Here is a 20,859-nt window from a genome sequence, read left to right as displayed (position 1 = left end):
AAATGCTTCACCCTTAGATTGTTGACCCTCTCCCTGGAATCCTCCTCTGCATGTCTTTCAGGACCCCCCCTTCATCTGTGTCAAGTGGCTGAAGAGGAAATTAAGAAACGTTCTGCATCATTGACATTCAACAGTTCATCACATATTCAATGCCATATCCATCCACCCTGTCACACACATACACATACACACACACACACACACACACACACACACACACACACACACACACACACACACACACACACACACACACACACACACACACACACACACACACACACACACACACACACACACACACACACACACACACACATACACACACACACACACACACACACACACACACACACACACACACACACACACACACACACACACACAGGGCCATATCCAGGATTTCTTAAATACCGAGGTCCAAACATTCTAGGGGGGTTCGGGGGTATACCCCCCCAAGATATTTTGGATTTTTATGATCTAGTTAGGTGCTTTTTAATTCCTGTGGGGGGTCTCAAATTCGATAATATATTGATTTCAAACCATGTCAGTGGGCTGCAGCATACATTATTTTTGAAAGTGTAATTCATAAACATCAGCTGATTTGAACTATTAATGATCTGGACATGCAGAAGAGGCTAAAATGATCACAAAACATTGTCAACATTCATTTTCCATGTCTCTCTCCTTTCCATAACCTGCAGCCTCTCTTCCATCTTCTTTAGTCTCTCTGTCTTCTTCCTGTTCATTACTCTCTCTGTCCTCTACTCTATTTCAATCTCTCCCTCGTTGTTCACCTTTTGCTCCTCCTCACTTGTCGCTCCTGCCAGTGAATCAAAAGCAATTCAGCAATTTAGTTCATTTCACTTTTTTTATTTATTTTTTAATTTTTTAATTAAAATCTGTTTTGTTTGATTCTCAAAAGAGAACAAAGATGTAAGCAAATTGTGTTTTATACAATTGTATGTTATTATGACATCATAACTGCAATATATGTATGTTGTTTTAAAATGATGCCTATTGTCTATATTGTAAATGAAGACTAAGTTATAGATAGATAGATGGATAGATGGGGTTATTAAGCCTACATTCTTTTGTGTGATTGTACCTGCAGTTCCTCCATGACTTCCATCACTTTCTCTCTCTCTCTGCCTGTCCTGTCTCTTCCTTACCAAAGCTGAGCTTCGACTGACGTAGTCTTTTCATTATATCTGAGTCAGTGTAAAAAGAAAACAATACAATGTTATATCTTCAATGTTTACTCAAATTGAAATGAAAGAAAAGCATTACAACGTTTGTTAAAAGGTAATCCATCTGACATTGGATGAATGTAATTAACTTTAGCTCCCTGGCTAGTTTATTCCCGCAATTTAAACCAAAGTTTAGCCTCTGATGTGTGTGTGTGTGTGTGTGTGTGTGTGTGTGTGTGTGTGTGTGTGTGTGTGTGTGTGTGTGTGTGTGTGTGTGTGTGTGTGTGTGTGCGTGCGTGTGTGTGTGTGTGTGTGTGTGTGTGTGTGTGTGTGTGTGTGTGTGTGCATGGCCGTATCCACCATTGAGGTCACCGAGGTCCGGACCTCGGTAATTTTTTCCGAGCTGTGTATTTAACAAAACTTTTGCACTACGTAGCCTCGACTAAAGCAAACAGAAGAAGACGACATGGATCAACAAACCACCGCAGCCCGGACAATCAATAAGGCAAGATTGTCTCTCTGATGGTCATTTATCAGGCGGAGACAGACTTATCTGTTTTACATAGACGCATAAAACTAGGACAACAGACAGTATGATCACAGCCTTTTTGTTTTTTGGAGAATAAAGAGACGTCTCTGCTACTATGATGCAACTTTTTCAAGGGTTGCTCTCTCCAAATCTCTCATTTAAAAAAACTGTGATGTAGTCCAATTATGTTCCGCAGACAACCTTTACTGAGACCTCTCTGGAGCTGTTTTTCATGTGTTTGAAAAGACAAAATAGAGTAATAATGAATATAATGTGAGCCCACTGACCTGTGGAGTCATACCATGACAGAGGTACATTATGGGGACATTGTCATTGTCCGGGCCCTGGTCCAAACACAGGTTCTCTCTCAGATTGTTCTTCAACTGTAAAATGAGCAACAGAGATACAACAGGTGAGAAAGTGGGTCATGGGAGAGAAAGTGAAAAAATGAAAGAGAACACACATTAGTAATCATATTTGCGGCATTATTAAACAAATCACTCGCCCCACATCTCACAATTCAGGCTGTCAGAGCTCGGCAGCCTGTTATTTTATCTCAAAAGGAAAGAAGAAATATGTTCTCGAAAAGGACTCCAATAAAACCGTTGTGGCTTATAATATTATTTTGGTTCTTTTTATTTTTTAAATATAGAGACTAATCGCAACTGGATTTATGCTTCTTTCTGCTTATCTGAGAATAATATGCAAAAATCAGTCTGATGTATGTTCAGTTAGGAGACGAGTCTGTACTTTATGAATTATTCAATCAGGACAGGGTGGTGCGCTACATGGCTTAATGTGATTGGTAAAAAGGAAGATGAATGGAGCCACTGCAGGCTAATTACTGTTCTTCCAGCAGATCCCGTCGCTACGCTAACCTTACCGATTTTTGTAGCTGTACATAGACACAGGAAATTTCAAAGATCCTTGCTCTATCAAACATTAACAAGAAAGGGTCATTCAGGCATATCCAAAGTAGAATTCTGATTAATTTTAACTTTTTCAGTGCCCAATCTGCTTTATTGAAGGCTTATTGCTTGTACTGGCATATGATTTGATTGGCTGACGCTTCCACCGAAAGCTTCAGAAGATTCAAAAGTTGAACATTGCTCAACTTTTGCAGCCAAGCTCCGCTCTGCTACCCACAATTCAGTTCGGCGAAAAGCGAGGCAACGTGACGTCACCCCATTCAAAGTGAATGGGCAGACGCGTTGGAAACCGTTTTTGAAGCTGTCGAAGCTGTAGTGTGGACGGGCCCTTACTTTGGCATTAGGGCAGGGATATCTAGATACAAGATTTGACATAATGAATTGTGCTACTTTTAAAGCAAGCAGTGATGTTTTCAAATCTGTAATCAAAAAGCTCCTCAAAAACGCTATCAAAGCAGTTCCTGCCGTTGCTACGTTAGTTCAAACAGTAACAACGGACTATTTTTCTTAGCGGATGCATGTCAATTTAAATCAATACATACAACTATTTTTTAAATCAATAAAATCATTTTCTAAATCCATAAAAGCATTTAAATTAATAGTGGGAGTCATAACGTTACTTTGTTGAGAATGTAGCCATGTAATAAGCGGGATAATGTGCAGCGACTTGGTCATTATGGGGAAAAGAACACCTTCGTGCTGATCTAGATCCCTCCGCTTCGCGTCGGGCTCCTGATCAGCCTGTCGGTGTTCTTTTCCCCATAATGAACGCGTCGCAGCACATTATCCCTTACGTATCATATAATTCCTTATCTGAGTCAGATTCTCGAGCCGTATCTGGCCGTGCAACACTTACATTGTCACATACTGTATGCAGAAGTATTATTTTAAGCAACACATTGGGTTGACGAAACACTCAACTCAAATGTATGACGGGGCAGTGATATCATAAACCTGTTGTACGCTTTCAAACACTCGGTAGTTTAATAGATTTTTTTTATTTTAAAGTAAATTCAGATTGAACATCCAAGGAATCCAAACTATAACATAAGTACCCTTTATCAAGATTGATGCAAAACAAGTGACATTTTACCTTTTTAGCCTGTTAAGCCCTGAGCCTGTTTTTCAGGTTTCAGGCTCGAAAATGCTATGCCCAAAACAAATGACTATAACTTAACTTCTAAAAGGGTTATATGTATAATTTCTTTTATCAAAGCAAGGTTACATCTGTGAGTTGGATGTATAAGTGTCAGAATCAATATATATGTTTCTGTGTCAGAGTAAATGCAGATGGAACATAGTAAAAAAAGGTAAATTCTTACCTCTGCCTAAAACAAACCCATTACTTATAGTGAATCAAAATTATAATATGTAATAAGTACCCTGTCTCAAGATTGAGGATAAAACAAGTGAAGTTTGACCTTTTTAGAGAGGTTTAGCAGAAGAAAGTCCAGGCGGACTGACCTTTGGGCACATTTTGGCATATTTGGATACCATCAGTGCCATTTGACTTTTTTCAGGTACCATACTGTAAAAATAATTGTATTATCACTATAATCATTCCATCCAAATACAAGTGTTTTTATAAAAAAAAAAATGTAATCCTTTTTTTATGTAAATGGTGTGTGTGTGTCTGTGTGTGGACTTTGCCACAGTCCTTACATGTTTATCACCCGAATAACACTTCTAGGCAGGTTTACTTACACAATAAAAATTAGGAAACAGAGGATACATTTGTCTCCAACAGGAGCAGATTTATTTCAAAAATAACACACTAAAAAACTACAGTAAAACCGAAATAACACCACGAGCATTTTTTTTGTAAACACTGGCAAAAAAGAAAAAATGTACACAACCTGAATGTGTTTAGTGTTTTTGAATTGAGGCACCAGACACTTAGTGCAGTAGATAGGTCTTCACCGTTGTGTTGCCAGCATCAGAGCACCTCCTGAGCGCAGTGGCATCTTCCCCATAATACTTAGGAATGCATACGAGTGATGATGGGGGGGGAGTGGTGGTGGTGCTGCAGGGACTTCACCCCTCTTGTCTGCAGCAAGCTGCTCCCTGAAGGACTTCTGGGTGTGTGGCTTCGTCCTGCCGGGGTCAACCCTCATCTTGTGCAGCTCCTTGTGGAAAAGGAAGCTGTTCACCACTGCAATGTCCAGAAATTGTAAAAAAAAGGTCTTGTACCATTTCATGGTTTTGTGGTGAACGCTGTAGTACCCAATCAAAGCATCGGACACATCCACGCAGCCCATGCTTCTGTTGTAGTCCACCACAGCGTCAGGAACGGTAACAATCTTAGTCTGCCACACACCAGCCCGTTTCACTTTCCTCCTGACAGTCTGTCCACTGAATCAGAAGATGCAGAGGGAGGCTGAGTTAGTACTGGTGCAGACGTCCGGCGGCGTAGCTTGGATGTTGATGGCTCTGGGGCAACTGTATGCTGATCTGATGCACGTCGTAGCTCAGATGAGGCAGATGTTGATGGCTGTGATCCAGAAGCCATTTGATACTCGTCTTCATCACTGTGAAAACAAATGTGGAAAAAACGAAATCGATTACTTCACTGGCTTATTCTTTCAAAAATGTAACTCAAATCAGAAATAATTCCTCCCTTTAGCGTGTGTGAAATAACAACCAGGGTTCATACACTTTTTCACCAATGATTTTGAATGACTTTTCCATGACTTCTCAATGAACTTTACCTAATTTTCCATAACCAAAATAAAATGACCACTGAAAATTGTTTATTTTAACATGGAATAGGAAAATAAGGTCTGCATATGAAACATGTTGTGCCTATCTAAAACAAATCAAATAGTAGGCTTACTAGCTTCTACAGGCTAAAGCAACTTTAGTCTGGGATGCAAACTCATCAGGTATGAAGAAGGTGACAAGGATCCGAGCCCCCGACCCCACGGAATATCGGCTTTAAAATGAGGAATAACAGAGGATTTTAGCAGTCAGAACAACTAAAACAGCAGTGTCAATAATAACAGAAACGCCAAAGAGTCACATCTAATAGAACTATATAAAAGCATTTATTTTAATTGTGTAGCAGTCAGTTTATAATTTTGGCAGCACTGTTGAGCATTTTGAAAATGTATTTTCATGCCTCTGTGCAAGGCTTAGTCTTTCTATCTGTATAGCCACTGGTGTAAAGTAACTAAGTTCATATACTCAACAAGTACTATACGTGGGTACAATTTTGAGATACTTGTACTTTATTTAAGTATTTCAATGTTTTGCTACTTTGTACTTCTACTCCTCTACAATTCAGAGGTAAAAGGTGTACTTCTACTCCACTACATGTATTTAATACCTTTAGTTACTTTACAGATGTGGATGAATGATGTGAAATATAATCAAGTGTTAAATCAGACTTTAGTTCCACCTGGAGTAAATTCACAAGCAACCCTGCAGTATACAAAGCCATTCAAACTAGCTGCACCTTTACCAGCTTTGAGAACACTTTCATGATCAATCATTATAAAACATATCATATCTATTATTCTGACATGGACAAATCTGCACCATGACTACTTTTACTGTCGCTCCTTACACTATATTTTGATGATAATACTTTTCTACTTTTACTTGAGGAACATTTTGAATGCAGGACTTTTACTGTGATAGAGTATTCCTCTGGTACTTTTACTCAAGTACGAGATCTGAGTACCGTAATTTTTGGACTATAAGCTGCGCCTTTTTTCCCATTTTACGACGAGAACAGGTGACACGTTTCTACACGGACCACTATTGCGGTAAGCATGTTGTAACTTCCGGTTGTTGTTGTCATCTCCGGGTATCCCGTCTGCCTGTTCTGTTGCTGATAGCTTATTATCTTAACTTAATCGATCGTTTTAAACTCTTGATCACGGCAACTGCCTGACGTTGTAATCACACGTTATTACAGCTTAAGCACTCACAAACTCTCCTTCTCTTAGCGACTGTAACTCCACAGTTGCCTACACTCTTTTCGGGTTTGCTAACGGTAGCTACTTTAGCTTGATAGCTAGCCATGGCTCTTTCCCCACCCTCGGGTGCTATTTCCTGCTCTAACTGTCTCATGTTTGGTTACTCCCCTACCTCCTTTACTGGTACCGATACATGTGTTAAATGTAGTATAGTTGTTAGGTTGGAGGCGGGAATCATAGCCATAGAAGCCCGGCTCCGCATCTTAGAAAATAACTCAGCTACAGTAAAGCCCATTTTAGCCGGTGCGGACCGGCAAAAGGTAGCTCCTCTTAGCCGTCCCCCGGCAACTCCCGAGCAGCAGGGAGAATGGGTGACTGTTCAGAAGGGGCATAACGCGAAACCCGCAGGTCCCCACCAACCCGTTCACGTATCTAACAGATATTCCCCACTCAGCGAGACACCCGCTGAGAAGCCAACTCTGGTTATTGGTAGCTCTATTATGAGACACGTGAATTTAGAGACCGAAGCGTCCACAGTCACATGCATTCCGGGGGCCAGAGCGGGCGACGTTGAGGCGCATCTTAGACTGCTGGCTAAAAATAAACGTAAATACAGTAGGATTGTTATTCACGTCGGTGGTAATGATGTTCGTTTACGCCAATCAGAATGCACCAAACTTAATGTGGCGTCGGTGTGTAGTTATGCTAAAACAATGTCGGACACCGTAATCTTCTCTGGTCCCCTCCCCAATCTGATCAATGATGACATGTATAGCCGCATGTCATCATTTCAGCGCTGGTTGTCTTGGTGGTGCCCAGCAAACAATGTGGGCTTCGTGAATAATTGGACAGCCTTCTGGGGAAAACCTGGTCTGATTAAGAGAGACGGCATTCATCCTACTTTGGAAGGTGCAAATCTCATTTCTGCAAACATTTCAGGGCTCTGTGGACTTAATCCATGACAAACTGGAGTTGAGACCAGGAGGCAGAGTCGCAGTCTTACACGCTTCTCTGCGCTCTCTCCTAGGCAGTCATCCATAGGAATCCCGAACCCAATAAAATACCCAATATTAACGGTGTGTGTGTCGGCCCAAGGACAATTTAAGGTAAAACCTAATAGAGGTGTCATACATAATAACCTAATAAAAGTAAATGTAACAACTACTACAGTGCAACAAAACAGGAAGATTAAATGTGGTCTCTTAAACATAAGATCTCTAGCATCTAAAGCAATACTGGTAAATGATTTAATATCAGATTATAATATTGATATATGCTGTCTCACTGAAACTTGGTTGAGACATGAAGAATATGTCAGCATAAATGAGGCCACTCCACCCAGCCATATCAATACTCATATTGCCCGAGGCACGGGCCGAGGAGGTGGAGTTGCAGCAATCTTTGACTCAAGTTTACTTATCAATACTAAACAAAAATTAAATTATACCTCCTTTGAAAGCCTCATTTTCAGTCTTACGCATCCGACCTGGAAAACTTTGCAGCCAATCTTATTTGTTACAGTGTACCGTGCACCAGGTCCTTATTCAGAATTCTTATTAGAATTCTCTGAGTTTTTATCAGCTTTGGTACTTAAAACAGATAAAGTAATTATCGTAGGTGACTTTAATATTCATGTTGACGATGATAAAAATAGCCTTACTGTTGCATTTAACTCTATATTAGATTCTGTTGGTTTCTGTCAGAGTGTAAATAAACCAACCCACTGTTATAATCACACTCTTGACCTTGTTCTGACTTATGGTATTGAAATTGAGCAACTATTAGTCGAACCGCATAATCCTGCTTTATCCGACCATTTCTTAGTAACTTTTGAAGTACTGTTACTAGACTACAAAGCATTAGCCAAAAGCTCCTGCAGCAGAAACCTATCTGTTAGTGCTATAGCCAAATTTAAGGAAGAGATTCCACCAATACTTAACTCGATAGCATGTCTGCATGTAGGGGAGGAAACTTATACAAAATGTACACCACCCCAAATTGATCATGTTGTTGATAGTGCTACAGATGCGCTGCGAATAAAATTAGACTCTGTTGCTCCTTTTAAAAAGAAGAAAATAAAACAACATAGATTAGCTCCATGGCATAATGCCGAAACCCGCAAAATAAAGCAAAAGTCGAGACAACTTGAAAGGATATGGCGTTCCACTAAACTTGAAGAATCTCGTTTAATTTGGCATATTACACTCAATGAATATAAGAAAGCACTGCGTAAAGCGAGAGCAGCATACTACTCTTCATTAATAGATGAGAATAAGAATAATGCAAGATTTCTTTTCAGCACTGTAGCCAGGCTGACAGAGAGCCACAGCTCGACTGAGCCTTCTATTCCCATAGCACTCAGTAGTAATGATTTTATGTGCTTTTTTAACGATAAAATTGTTACTCTTAGAAACAAAATCAATGACCTCTTGCCTTTAACCAGTATAGTGTTATCAACAGCTCCCGGAAACGTAAGTTCTAATAATATTACACTAGATAGTAAACTAGAATGCTTTTCAGCCATAAACCTTGAACAATTAAATTCAATGATTCTCTCTTCTAAACCATCAACGTGTATCTTAGACCCGATTCCAACTAAGCTGTTAAAAGAAGTTTTTCCATTAATTAGCACTTCTTTATTAAATATTATGAATATGTCTTTATTATCAGGCTATGTTCCACAATCATTCAAAGTAGCAGTGATAAAACCGCTTCTTAAAAAGCACAACCTCGATCCAGAGGTTTTAGCCAACTATAGACCTATTTCTAATCTTCCGTTCCTCTCAAAGATTCTTGAGAAAGCAGTCGCAAAACAGCTGTGTGATTACTTAAAAAACTATGATTTATTTGAAGATTTTCAGTCTGGCTTTAGAACACAACATAGCACAGAGACAGCTCTGGTTAAAGTCACAAATGACATTCTAATAGCCTCTGACAAGGGACTTGTCTCTATTCTTGTCTTGCTCGATCTTAGTGCTGCATTTGATACTATCGACCATGATATCCTATTGCAAAGACTAGAGCACTTAGTTGGCATACAGGGAACTGCTTTAGGCTGGTTTAGGTCCTATCTATCTGAACGCTCTCAGTTTGTACGTGTCAACGATGAATCTTCCATGCAAACCAAAGTTAGCCATGGAGTGCCACAGGGCTCAGTGCTTGGACCTATTTTGTTCACCCTATATATGCTTCCGTTAGGCAATATTATAAGGAATCATTCTGTAAACTTTCATTGTTATGCGGATGATACTCAACTATATTTATCAATCAAGCCTGATGAAATTAATCATCTAAATAAAATTCAAGACTGCCTCAAGGACTTAAAAACGTGGATGACCTTAAATTTTTTGATGTTAAACACGACCAAAACTGAAGTTATTGTACTTGGCCCGAAGAATCTACGAAACAAATTATCTAAAGATATATTAACTATGGATGGCATTAATTTGGCCTCCAGTGAGACTGTAAGGAATCTTGGTGTTATATTTGATCAGGATTTATCCTTTAACGCCCACATAAAATCAATTTCAAGGACCGCCTACTTCCATCTACGTAACATTGCAAAAATCAGGCATATCTTGCCTCAAAACGATGCAGAGAAACTAGTCCATGCATTTGTTACTTCAAGGCTGGATTATTGTAACTCCTTATTATCAGGGTGTACCAAGAAGTCAGTCAAGTCGCTTCAGCTGATTCAAAATGCTGCAGCTCGTGTACTAACCAGAGTTAGGAAAAGGGACCACATTACTCCTGTTCTGGCTGCCTTACACTGGCTCCCTATAGAACACAGGATAGAATTTAAAATTCTTCTTCTTGCCTACAAAGCCCTTAATGGGCAGGCGCCATCTTACCTTAAAGAACTCATTATACCCTATTGTCCTACTAGGGCATTGCGTTCCAAGAATGCAGGGTTGTTGGTTGTTCCTAGAGTCTCTAAAAGTACAATGGGAGCCAGAGCCTTTTCTTATCAAGCTCCACTTTTGTGGAATCAGCTTCCAGTTTGTGTTCGGACGGCAGACACCCTATCCGTTTTTAAGAGTGCGCTTAAGACCTTCCTTTTTGATAAAGCTTATAGTTAGGGCTGATTAGATTCAGCCCCTAGTTTTGCTGATATAGGCTTAGTTTGTCGGGGGACATCTTACTTCTTCCTTCTCTCTGTCTATACCTGTGTACTCTCATGTTCCGATTAACCCAGCTTCCCCAAATGTCTTTCTTTTTGGTGTCTATATACGCCGGGATCCGGAGTCATGGATGATCCTGCGGTCCTGTGTCATGGATTGCGAGTCCTGGATCTTGAGTCGTGGCTGTGGTCCTGGATCATAAGTCCTGGATGGATATACTCATGGATTCATCTTCCTATTATACACACATGCATTTCCAAACATTTGGACTACCTATGTTGCAAATGTATTATCTTTTCAATTTACACACAGCATCTATTGCACGTCTGTCCGTCCTGGGAGAGGGATCCCTCCTCTGTTGCTCTCCCTGAGGTTTCTCCCATTTTTCCCTTTAAACTGGGTTTTCTCTGGAAGTTTTTCCTTGTACGATGTGAGGGTCTAAGGACAGAGGGTGTCGTATTGTCATACTGATATTCTGTACAAACTGTGAAGTCCACTGAGACAAATGTAACATTTGTGATATTGGGCTATATAAATAAACATTGATTGACGCTGCGGCTTATATAACGGTGCGGCTAATCTATGGATTTTTACAGCTAACGGCCACTAGGGGACCTCCTAAATCTATGGATTTTACAGGTTACAGTCCACCACCTTTAATTCTCTGCGCTCTATGGCCGGTCCGCGCCCCCCACCTTTAAGCGGCGGGCTCCAGCAGGAAAAGCTGGAGGCCGGAAAAGAGTGAGACAGGTAGCGCGCAAAAGTAAAAGTGGAACCGAGAGTGGTACGAGAGACAGAACGAGAGCAAGACAGACAGACATTACGTGAGCGAGACAGTTTATCCCCGTACCACTGGTTGAAAACCACTGCTGTAGATCACTGCCGGTACGTGCGCTGGGAGCGCACCGTTTAAGTTTGAAAGTTGAAAAGTTTGTGTGTCTGAAACGCTATGTGATACAGTACAGTTTACACAGCACAGTACATGTTCTGTAGCTACTATTGCACTAAATGGTAACACTTGAATACGTTATGCAAATATGCAACTTGTTTCTTGAAATGTTAATAAATGGGAGCTTCCTCAAACAGCCATCTCTTTCCCCACAATCCCCTCTGTGCACGAACCATTACATATGGTATTGTACATTAAAACACCTGTGGCTTATAGTCCAGTGCGGCTTATATATGTACACATCAATCAATTTAGCTGCTGCGGCTTATATTCAGGTAGGCCTTATAGTCCGAAAAGTACGGTACTTCTACTTTTACTCAAGTACAAGATCTGAGTACTTCTACTTTTATTAAGTACAAGGTCTGAGTACTTCTACTAAAGTACAAGATCTGAGTACTTCTACTTCTACTAAAGTACAAGATCTGAGTACTTCTACTTTTACTCTAGTACAATATCTATACTTATACCACCTCTCTTTATAGCCTATGAAAAAAACTATTAGAAAATGAAGGCTAAAGCTAACGCAGGGGTCTGCAACCTTTTTGACCAAAAGAGCCATTTTGCTCCTTTTTCCCAAACATTTTTTTGTCTGGAGCCGCAAAACATATTTCATAGCTTGATAGCTAATAAAGTTGTATTTATTGTTATATCAGACAAAAACTACATTTTTTTTGCATTTATTAGGCTATTTATTACATTATATACAACTGTTAACCTCTAATAAGAAACAAAGAACTCCTATAAGGAGAATTACAAATAATACTACTTTAAAATAAATTAAACACAGCACTTGGGGAGTCCTCTGCACATTTGAAGCAAAACAAAATATTATTAAAATGGGCCCACTTTGAAATAAATAAAACATATAGCTGCACCTTAAAAAGAGTTAAAGGTACATGTAGGGTAGGTAAGAATGGAGAAACCAGCTCGAGTGCGCTAGAATTTGAAAATACACAACCGGAAAAAATAGGCCTCTTCTTTCAGACTTTCTTACAGATTCCCTCCTCCAACACACACGACCGCGCATCATCAATGAGGCCACGAGATAATTTTGTGCACAGATTGAAGGCTGACAGGCAGGTAGGCCTTTTTACAGCGCTACGGCTTCCAGAGATTAATTTTTGTATGTATTTATTGTCAAAGCATTTAATATATTCATTGCTATCGGGACGTTAAGAGCATTCCATGGAATATAACAAAAATTGTTTTCTGAAATAAATTACATACCCCATTGAATTATGACTGAAGATTCTCAGCTGTCTTCCTCTCCCTTGTTGTTCCTCGATACGTAAAGGCTGCAGCACCGTTGACAACTTCTCTCTACATATCAAACATACCGGTAAACCAGCATCGTTTGCTGTGAAAGCATATAACTCAGTCCACACAGAATTAAATCCTGTGTTCCTCCGGTACTTTACTTTGATTTATCCATAGTTCGCTCATCGAGCCAGGGGTCCCCGCGCGAGCGCCTCCAAGAAAAGGCGCTCGCGCGGGACCGTAGCAGGATGTGACGCATATTTTAGTTGACCTAATTAAAACCGTTTTGTTTTTTATTTATGTGTCACAGTATCACCTCAAAATACAAGATACGAAACATTTTCAACCATGCAACAAAATATAAATAGTCCTACAAATACTTTTATTTTATTTCCTTCTTATTTTTGTCTAAGCTCAAGGGAGCGAGAGCAGAGGGCTTAAATGGCCGCATGCGGCCCGTGGGCCGCGGGTTGCCGACCCCTGAGCTAACGTTAGCAGATAGCGACAATGTATGCTAGCTAGCTCAACGATTCCTTAAATTATATTGCGACAGAAAAACTTTTCAGTTCACATCACGCTGTGCCGTTCTGCTCTGAACGGCCCGTTCTAACAGCTGTTCACCAGCGGTGCAGTCTGTGCCACAGAGACTACGCACAATTAACGAACGCACCGTAGATAATGTAGCTGTCAGTTATGGGGACAGTAGGGGCTCAGAATACTGAAATCTGTATCGTTTCATCGTTTTTTCCTTCTAATTTTGTATTCTTTTCTAAACCGCACACTGTTATTTACTCAACAATAACACATAATTATCCTTGTGTTTATTTATTTGTTTGATTAAAGGTGGGGTAGGTAAGTTTGAGAAACAGGCTCGAGATACACTTTTTGTTATATTCCATGGAATGCTCTTAACATCCCGATAGCAATGAATATCTTAAGTGCTTTGACAAAAAATCCATAAAAAAATGTCATCTGTGGAAGCTGTAGTATTGTAAAAAGCACACAACCAATCATTTTAGCCGGCCCGGCTAAAATAACTGGATGGCCTACCTGCCTGTCAGCCTTCCATCTGTGCACAAACGTATCTTGTGCCCTCATTGGTCATGTGCGTTCGTGTGTGTTGGAGGAGGGGCTCTGTAAGGAAGTGGCAGATTTTTTCCGGTTGTGTATTTTCAAATTCTAGCGCACTCGAGCAGGTTTCTCCAAAATGACCTACCCCACCTTTAATAAACACAAGTTGGAGTCCGTCAGGACCGAGGGTCGGAGCAGCTCATAGTAGTTGCTTTAGAGAATTTGACACCCGGAAGTAAGTATTCTCTCCGCTTCGCTTGACAAACCCCGTGATAGTCCTCAAGCTCTGTGGTTGGATGTTTGAGTGTGTTGCCAGGCAACGCAATAATTTACAAACTCTTCAACTACAACCCTAATTATATTTTAAAACATTTTAGAAGGCCTCACAAAATACTTTAATGTAAATTTAAATGTGAAGGGATGTGTGTAATGTGATGATTGACATTATTCACCCACGGATTTATGGGTTGGGGTATTGTTCCGCACGGACATTTTAGTTAACCGGACTTCTTGTTGATGTGAAATACAAAAACATTTTTTAAAAATAAAATAATACTTTATTCCGAGTGTGCTTGCTTTTCTCTTTGAAGGTCATCACATAACGGCATTGTAATACACGGTTCGGCTGCATTAAATACTACATATCTGCAGTAGTATTATAGAGCCCTGATGAGAAGACTTCTAGACAAACAGGAAGAACTGCCGCCGAAACTGAATATGTGACGTGGATCATAAATATATATGCAATTAAACAAAATCTTCAATTTCTCTTCACAATATAAGTCTCTTTGCAGTATCAATACTAATTAGGCTGACTTTTATATTTGATCCAATCAGTATATTGGTATATGTACACCATAACGGTGCACAGCTGATAGAAAGGGACACTTGGTGGTTAAAGCACGTTATTGAAATGTATTATTTTTGTTATTATATATTAATAGGAGACACAGACAGACAAACTAATAAGGCTTTATTTAAACATTAAAGAATACTTTAGGTTAAGGTCTTATTTTGAATAAGAAAAAAGCTTTGGGGGTATAAATATTAACCCTGACAAAGTACTAATATATTGCTTTCCTGCAATGTTAACTACTGTATGTTTAAGCACTTATTTTAACTGATATTATACTCTTATAAGATGTATGTAGATAGTATAAGAAATGTGCGGAATACGACAGTTTAATGGTGGAGGTATAGATACATAGATCGCCCAGGGAACAGGGAACAGTTTAACACAGATGAAGGACTTTTCCACGCTGCTTTCAAACTGGGACTAAACACCGTCTGCTTCACTGGGAGGCTGTCTGAAGGTGTACACAGGTCTCAGATGGACTTAGTATCACATTAGGAATGATATTCAGTGATAACTCGGGCAACAATAGCTGGTTTTAATGATTTATTTGAGCGGATCACAGCTTACCACAGCTGAAGACTTCTCCACGCTGCTTTCAAACTGTGCCAGCAACAATAGCTGGTTTAAATGATTTATTGGAGCTCGCAAAGTTTTGAACATACATCCCCAGTCAACTAGTTTTTCTTTTTGTAGTCCCCGCTCTTCGCGTCCGGATATCTCCATCTTAACCACAACCTCACACACTGGTACTGAATGTGCATCAAAGTCTTGCTACCGAGCCAAATATACCAAAAGATGTATGTAAACGACAGAAGAAGCGATTGAAAATCACCCCAGTTGATCGGCAAACCAGTTTATCGGGAAACCAGTTAACGAGGGAACCAGATAATCCGGAACACCGCCCCCCTCTTGCGTTGGAAAAAGCCGACATAGGGGACTTGACATAACGTCAACATAGGCCGACCTGGGAGTGAGGATGTGTTGGAAATAACAGTATACACATATAAATATATATATTTATATATTAAAATGCTTATTAGGTACCAAAGTTGCTGAGGGGTTGAGCGAGATGCTATATATATATATATATATATATACAATACAGCTTTATTTATAAACTGCTAATAGTAAATGTCTGTAGAACTACAAAACAGCATCCATTTGGCGTGTGTGAAATAACAGTAGGCCTATATATATAAACTGGGTTGATATACAATACAGCTTTATTTATATACTGCCGTGTTATAGTCAGGAAATACAATTAATCTATTTATAAGTTCACCAACACGATGTTCCCATTGTTTTAGTTTCTCACGGAACGATAACGCTACAACAACAAAGCGGCGTCCATTTTGTATTTTGCGAGTGTGGAATTACTATAGATTACACCAAATACACAAATAATAGATACAAACAGAGTGAGTACATACCTTTCCTGAAGTTCATAATCAGGGTCTGATTGTGGCCAAAGTAGATCCTCATCTTCAGAACGGAGAGTCAGCGAACACCATTTCCACGGCGTCTTCAAGCTTATACAGCCTCTTTCTGGATGCCATTATTTGCTCGAATAAGTCCTAAAAGCAAATACATCCTTGTCCTTCTAATATGATGTTATGTTGCCTGCTGTTGTCTCTGTTCGCTGGCTGTGTTCACTGTGTTCGTCGCTGTGTTGTTGCTTCGCTGTGTTCGTTGTTGAGCTGCAACTATGAATGTGCCGTGTTGAGCAGTGTTTTTATTCCCTTGAACACGACTTTTGATCACAAAACAGCAACGGTAAGACATAATTATGGTTATGGTTTAGAACACTGTTGTTGTTTTCTTGCTCTGTTCTGGCTGCTAGCTCAGTGAGTTTGTGTCCTACAGTGATGATAATTATATCAACATAATCTGTGGAGTATCGGCTTTCAGAAGATATGTAGTTTGTGCAGAACATATTAAGTTTTAAAGATCGTTTTTGCTAGTTAGCACCGGAAGTAGCCGTATCAGCCTGTTTTCACTAAGGGCTAATGCTAACACTTCTTGTGAGACTTGTGTTTTGTTTCGGTAAAAATGGCTCACATTGTCAGGTAGCTGAGTTTTTTCCCGTTATTTGAGTATAAGACATTCATAGGTTTAGGGGGGGGGCATTTGGGTGGATTTGACCTATATCTGGCCCCCCTTGGTCGATTTTGATGTTCGATCGAGGGGGTTACCAAATAAGGAGTGAGAGTGATGCATAGCCAGAATACCCAAAACCGGAAGCTGTCATACGCTCTGGTAGCTATCATTAGCAGCTAATATGAAAACTCAGTTTTTGACATAAAAATGGAATTATGGATTATCTGTGTTAGAAATTAAAATCAATGTTTTAATGGGAAAATGTAGTTTAAACATGCCGTCAGTTTTAATGCTCTTTTATACTGAAAAACCAGAAATTCTTGTGCACAAGCAGTTAAGCTTTTAAGCTTTTATTCTGAAAATCCTTCATCTCCGGTTAGCATTTAGCATGTGGCTAATATACGATTTCCTGAAGAGGTGAATTTAGTAGCGAAATGATATGGAGTGGTGCAAACCGAAGCCTACTGATTTAACACTACAACTATAGATGTCGAGATACTACCATGCTGAATATTAAATGAAGGTACAGTTTATTTGAATACATTGTTTACAGACGAGAGTAGCATGTGACAACATCCGGAATGACCGGAAACCAAACGAGCCGAGAAGTATTGTTTAGAGTATTGATTACAGCGTTTAGAATGTGTTAAATGAAAAGTGATGAAAGAGAATATGAGGAGAAACGGCGTGTTAAGCATATATTGAATGTGAAAAGAACCTATCCTCTGTTTAAATGCAATAACGGACATTGGAGACGAGGCGAGCCGGCTGGCGGGGAGGAGCCAGCACACCATATATAAACAGCCACGGAGGAGAGATCCAGGCGCTTCTCTTCCCTATCGAGGAGCGGATCACAGCTGTTTGTCTGACTGAACAATATTCTGTCTGTAACACTACCGCGCCTTTTTAAATTAAAGTACCCAATTGAACTTTCACAGAGACTCCATTTAGTCTCCTATTTTAAAGCTTCTCTCCTGGTCGGGAGAATAACGAACACAGTTAACAATCTGGTGACTTCCCTGACGTGATCTCGCTGACCGAGGAGAGAAAACCAACCGGCTTTTTCCTGGAGACGCTTGCAGCCATTCGACACACAAGAGCTCAAATCAATCGGTAAGAAGATGCCTGTTATGACAAAGATTCTTCACTAGTTAAACTAGGCAAAGTTAGATTTGTGTGTTTGATGGCAGCCGGCTGATCCTGAAAATAGCTGTGCATTTTAATGTTAAAACAACCCAAATTGATAAAATAATCACTCTAAAACCACGAGGCGTTGTTTTGTCACAGGCAGGGTGAGTTCACATTTTCTTTTGTTCCATTAACCCTGCATGCTATTAACCACGTGTGGGTGTTGAATTTTAAATATATAGTGTGTGGACATTGTACTTCGGATAGGTGCCTTGCTGCTTTCACATGGGTGTCTCTTGTTACGATTAATAGTTAGTTAGCCTATGACGTAAGGGTATATAGCCCATTTGACGACTTTTTGTTAAGATCTAGAGACATAGCGAATCGGTTAAGGGCCGAGAAAGTGAAAACCAGCGGGGCATAGTGAATCAGTTAAGGGCTAAGACCGAAGTCAGTGAAGAAAGTCCTTTTCAAGAAAGGCTTGGTTAAGGTCTAGGCCTTTATCAGTGGTTAAAACTGTTCTGTTTAAAAAAAGATATTGCGGGTGGGTTACGGTAATCGGAGTTACAGCAGCAGTGCAGTAATAAGACGACGGTCTATTATCAGTGGCTGATAGGTCTCCATATTAGTCCCAGTTTGGCGTGTCCAAATAGCAACAGTTAACCATAGTCGACTATAAAGTCAAATATTACGTGAACAGGTTTATAGCTAGTGCGTAAGGGTTCCTAACTTTAAGTGATGATATCAATAAGATAAAGCCCATTTTTTCATAGTAAACTAGATAGAAATGTGGTTATTTTAAACTAAGTGTTGTTTTGGCTTGTATTTCAGGGTTTATGATACCACACCAGTGGTTTACTTTGTTACTGTTCGTTTAAAGATCACCTAGCCATTGTTTAAACTCCCACCTGGGAGCCGCATGGACAAATCTCTTTGTCTACAGGTCAGAGTGCGAAATAATCGGGTGCCATCTTGTTTACACCCCACATGTGGAAAAACAAAGACAGGGCAATCGCCATTTCGTGAAATGCTAATTCAAAGCACTCCTTTCTTTGTTCTTATGCAGCTGGTTTCACTCCAATGAGGCATTTTCCTGACCTCCATCTTGTGAAGAACGAATAATACTTCTTGTCACAGTTGGAACTAGAAGGCTGAATCAATTTTTGGATATTAGAGAGAAGGATTGTTGTATTTCCAAAGATTTGAAGTATTGATGCTGGCAAATGTGTTTTGGCGGTTTTTGAAATATTCTTCTTTGCAAATGTGTTTTGGCGGTTATGTGTGTTATGTGTGTTTAACCATAGTGTAAATTCCTATTTTAAAGATATTTTTGAGGAAACTAAGTTTCTCCTTGTTAAAAACGAGTCAGTTTTGAAACAGCTATTCCCTAGTGGATAAAGCTGGAATTTAAAATAGCGCACTCTGGTGGTAGTACAGAATTATTACCCAAATAGCGGAAACACCATAACATTGTGAATATTCTTCTTTGCAAATGTGTTTTGGCGGTTATGTGTTGTGTTGTTTAACCATAGTGTAAATTCCTATTTTAAAGATATTTTTGAGGAAACTAAGTTTCTCCTTGTTAAAAACGAGTCAGTTTTGAAACAGCTATTCCCTAGTGGATTAAGCTGGAATTTAAAATAGCGCACTCTGGTGGTAGTACAGAATTATTACCCAAATAGCAGAAACACCATAACATTGTGAATTTGAACCAAATTCATATTTCAAAGTCAAAACTATACTGTACACTGTACAATTTTTATTTTTAACAATTTAAAATTTGCACAAATTTTTATATTTTAATTTACTTTAATAAAAAAAAATTAAAAAAAAAAAAAAAAAATTAAAAAAAAAAAAACCTGATTTAAAGTTAAGATCGGATGACATAGGATATTAAAATCAGGAACAAAGGTGCTAGTCGGAGGATTAGTGCTTCAATCCTTGATAAACTTCATAATTTCATTCGAATAAGAAGAGAACATGTCACTTAAAGACACTAAGTTGAGACCAGACGCAGAACCATGCACAACTGCAGTTATTAAGGAAAGGGTAAAAATCAGATCAGATGCTACAACAGTTCCAATCTTAGATGGAAGACATGGACCCAATATAAGAAACTGTTGGAACAGTGGCAAACGAGAGGACTGCTTCCAGCAGATAATCAGCCTGAACCAACGAAAGCCCATAGAAAAGCAGTAATTGACCATGAAAATGGAGAATACCTGCGAGAACAACAAGCATGGATCAAAGCCGGACAACCCTCTTGGTATGGACCTGAAAACATTGCTATGAACAGAGCTGAAAAAAGAAAAGCTATGGTTGCAAGTCTGGTATTCCATCTGGAAGATGCCAGCCAAGGATTGACAAACAGCTTACATGTGGTAGAACTCAGCAGAAGAGAGGAAGAATCCAACAGAAGAATAGAAGAACTCGGCAGAATAATGGAAAAGGAACTCAACAGAAGAATGGAAGAGCAGCTCAACAGAGGAATGGAAGAGAGACGAAAGGCAGTTGAAGCCCATAATGACATTATTGCCGAAAGACAAAGGGAGGTGTCCGATAGGGTCGCTTGTCTCAAACCAGTGAAGAAGTCAACAAGAACCCAGCTGAACTAGAGAGTGACTGTTAACGGGAGAACAGTGACGAGCGACGGAGACTGGCCAACATTTTCCAGCCAGTACATAAATGGACCCCGTCAGAAGACCGGGGCTGTGTTTAAAGGGGAACTTCACTTATTCTTAGCCAGAAGTGTAGTTTTTAATCAAACAATTATGTGATTTATGGAGTCAGATTACATTTTTCTCAAACACAA

General features: G+C 39.6%; 1 protein-coding gene and 1 long non-coding RNA gene across 2 annotated transcripts in view; both read right to left on the bottom strand.

Moving 5' to 3' along the window:
• Positions 1–20,859, bottom strand: part of LOC307039612 (polypeptide N-acetylgalactosaminyltransferase 18-like) — a 448,297-nt gene that overhangs the window by 138,114 nt on the left and 289,324 nt on the right. Inside the window, exon 9 of the mRNA XM_079681847.1 lies at positions 2,007–2,102. Within this exon, the coding sequence (XP_079537973.1) occupies positions 2,007–2,102 (96 nt within the window). The remainder of the gene's footprint in view (positions 1–2,006; positions 2,103–20,859) is intronic.
• On the bottom strand, positions 4,378–20,682 carry LOC307039622. Its single transcript, XR_013808286.1, has 2 exons — positions 16,253–20,682; positions 4,378–5,176 (listed from the first exon to the last, which is right to left on the bottom strand). It is a non-coding gene; the product is annotated as an uncharacterized lncRNA (long non-coding RNA).

Source organism: Notothenia rossii (genome assembly GCF_949606895.1).
Source record: "Notothenia rossii genome assembly, chromosome: 5".
Lineage (NCBI taxonomy): Eukaryota > Metazoa > Chordata > Actinopteri > Perciformes > Nototheniidae > Notothenia > Notothenia rossii.
This window is presented reverse-complemented; position numbering and strand designations above follow the sequence as displayed.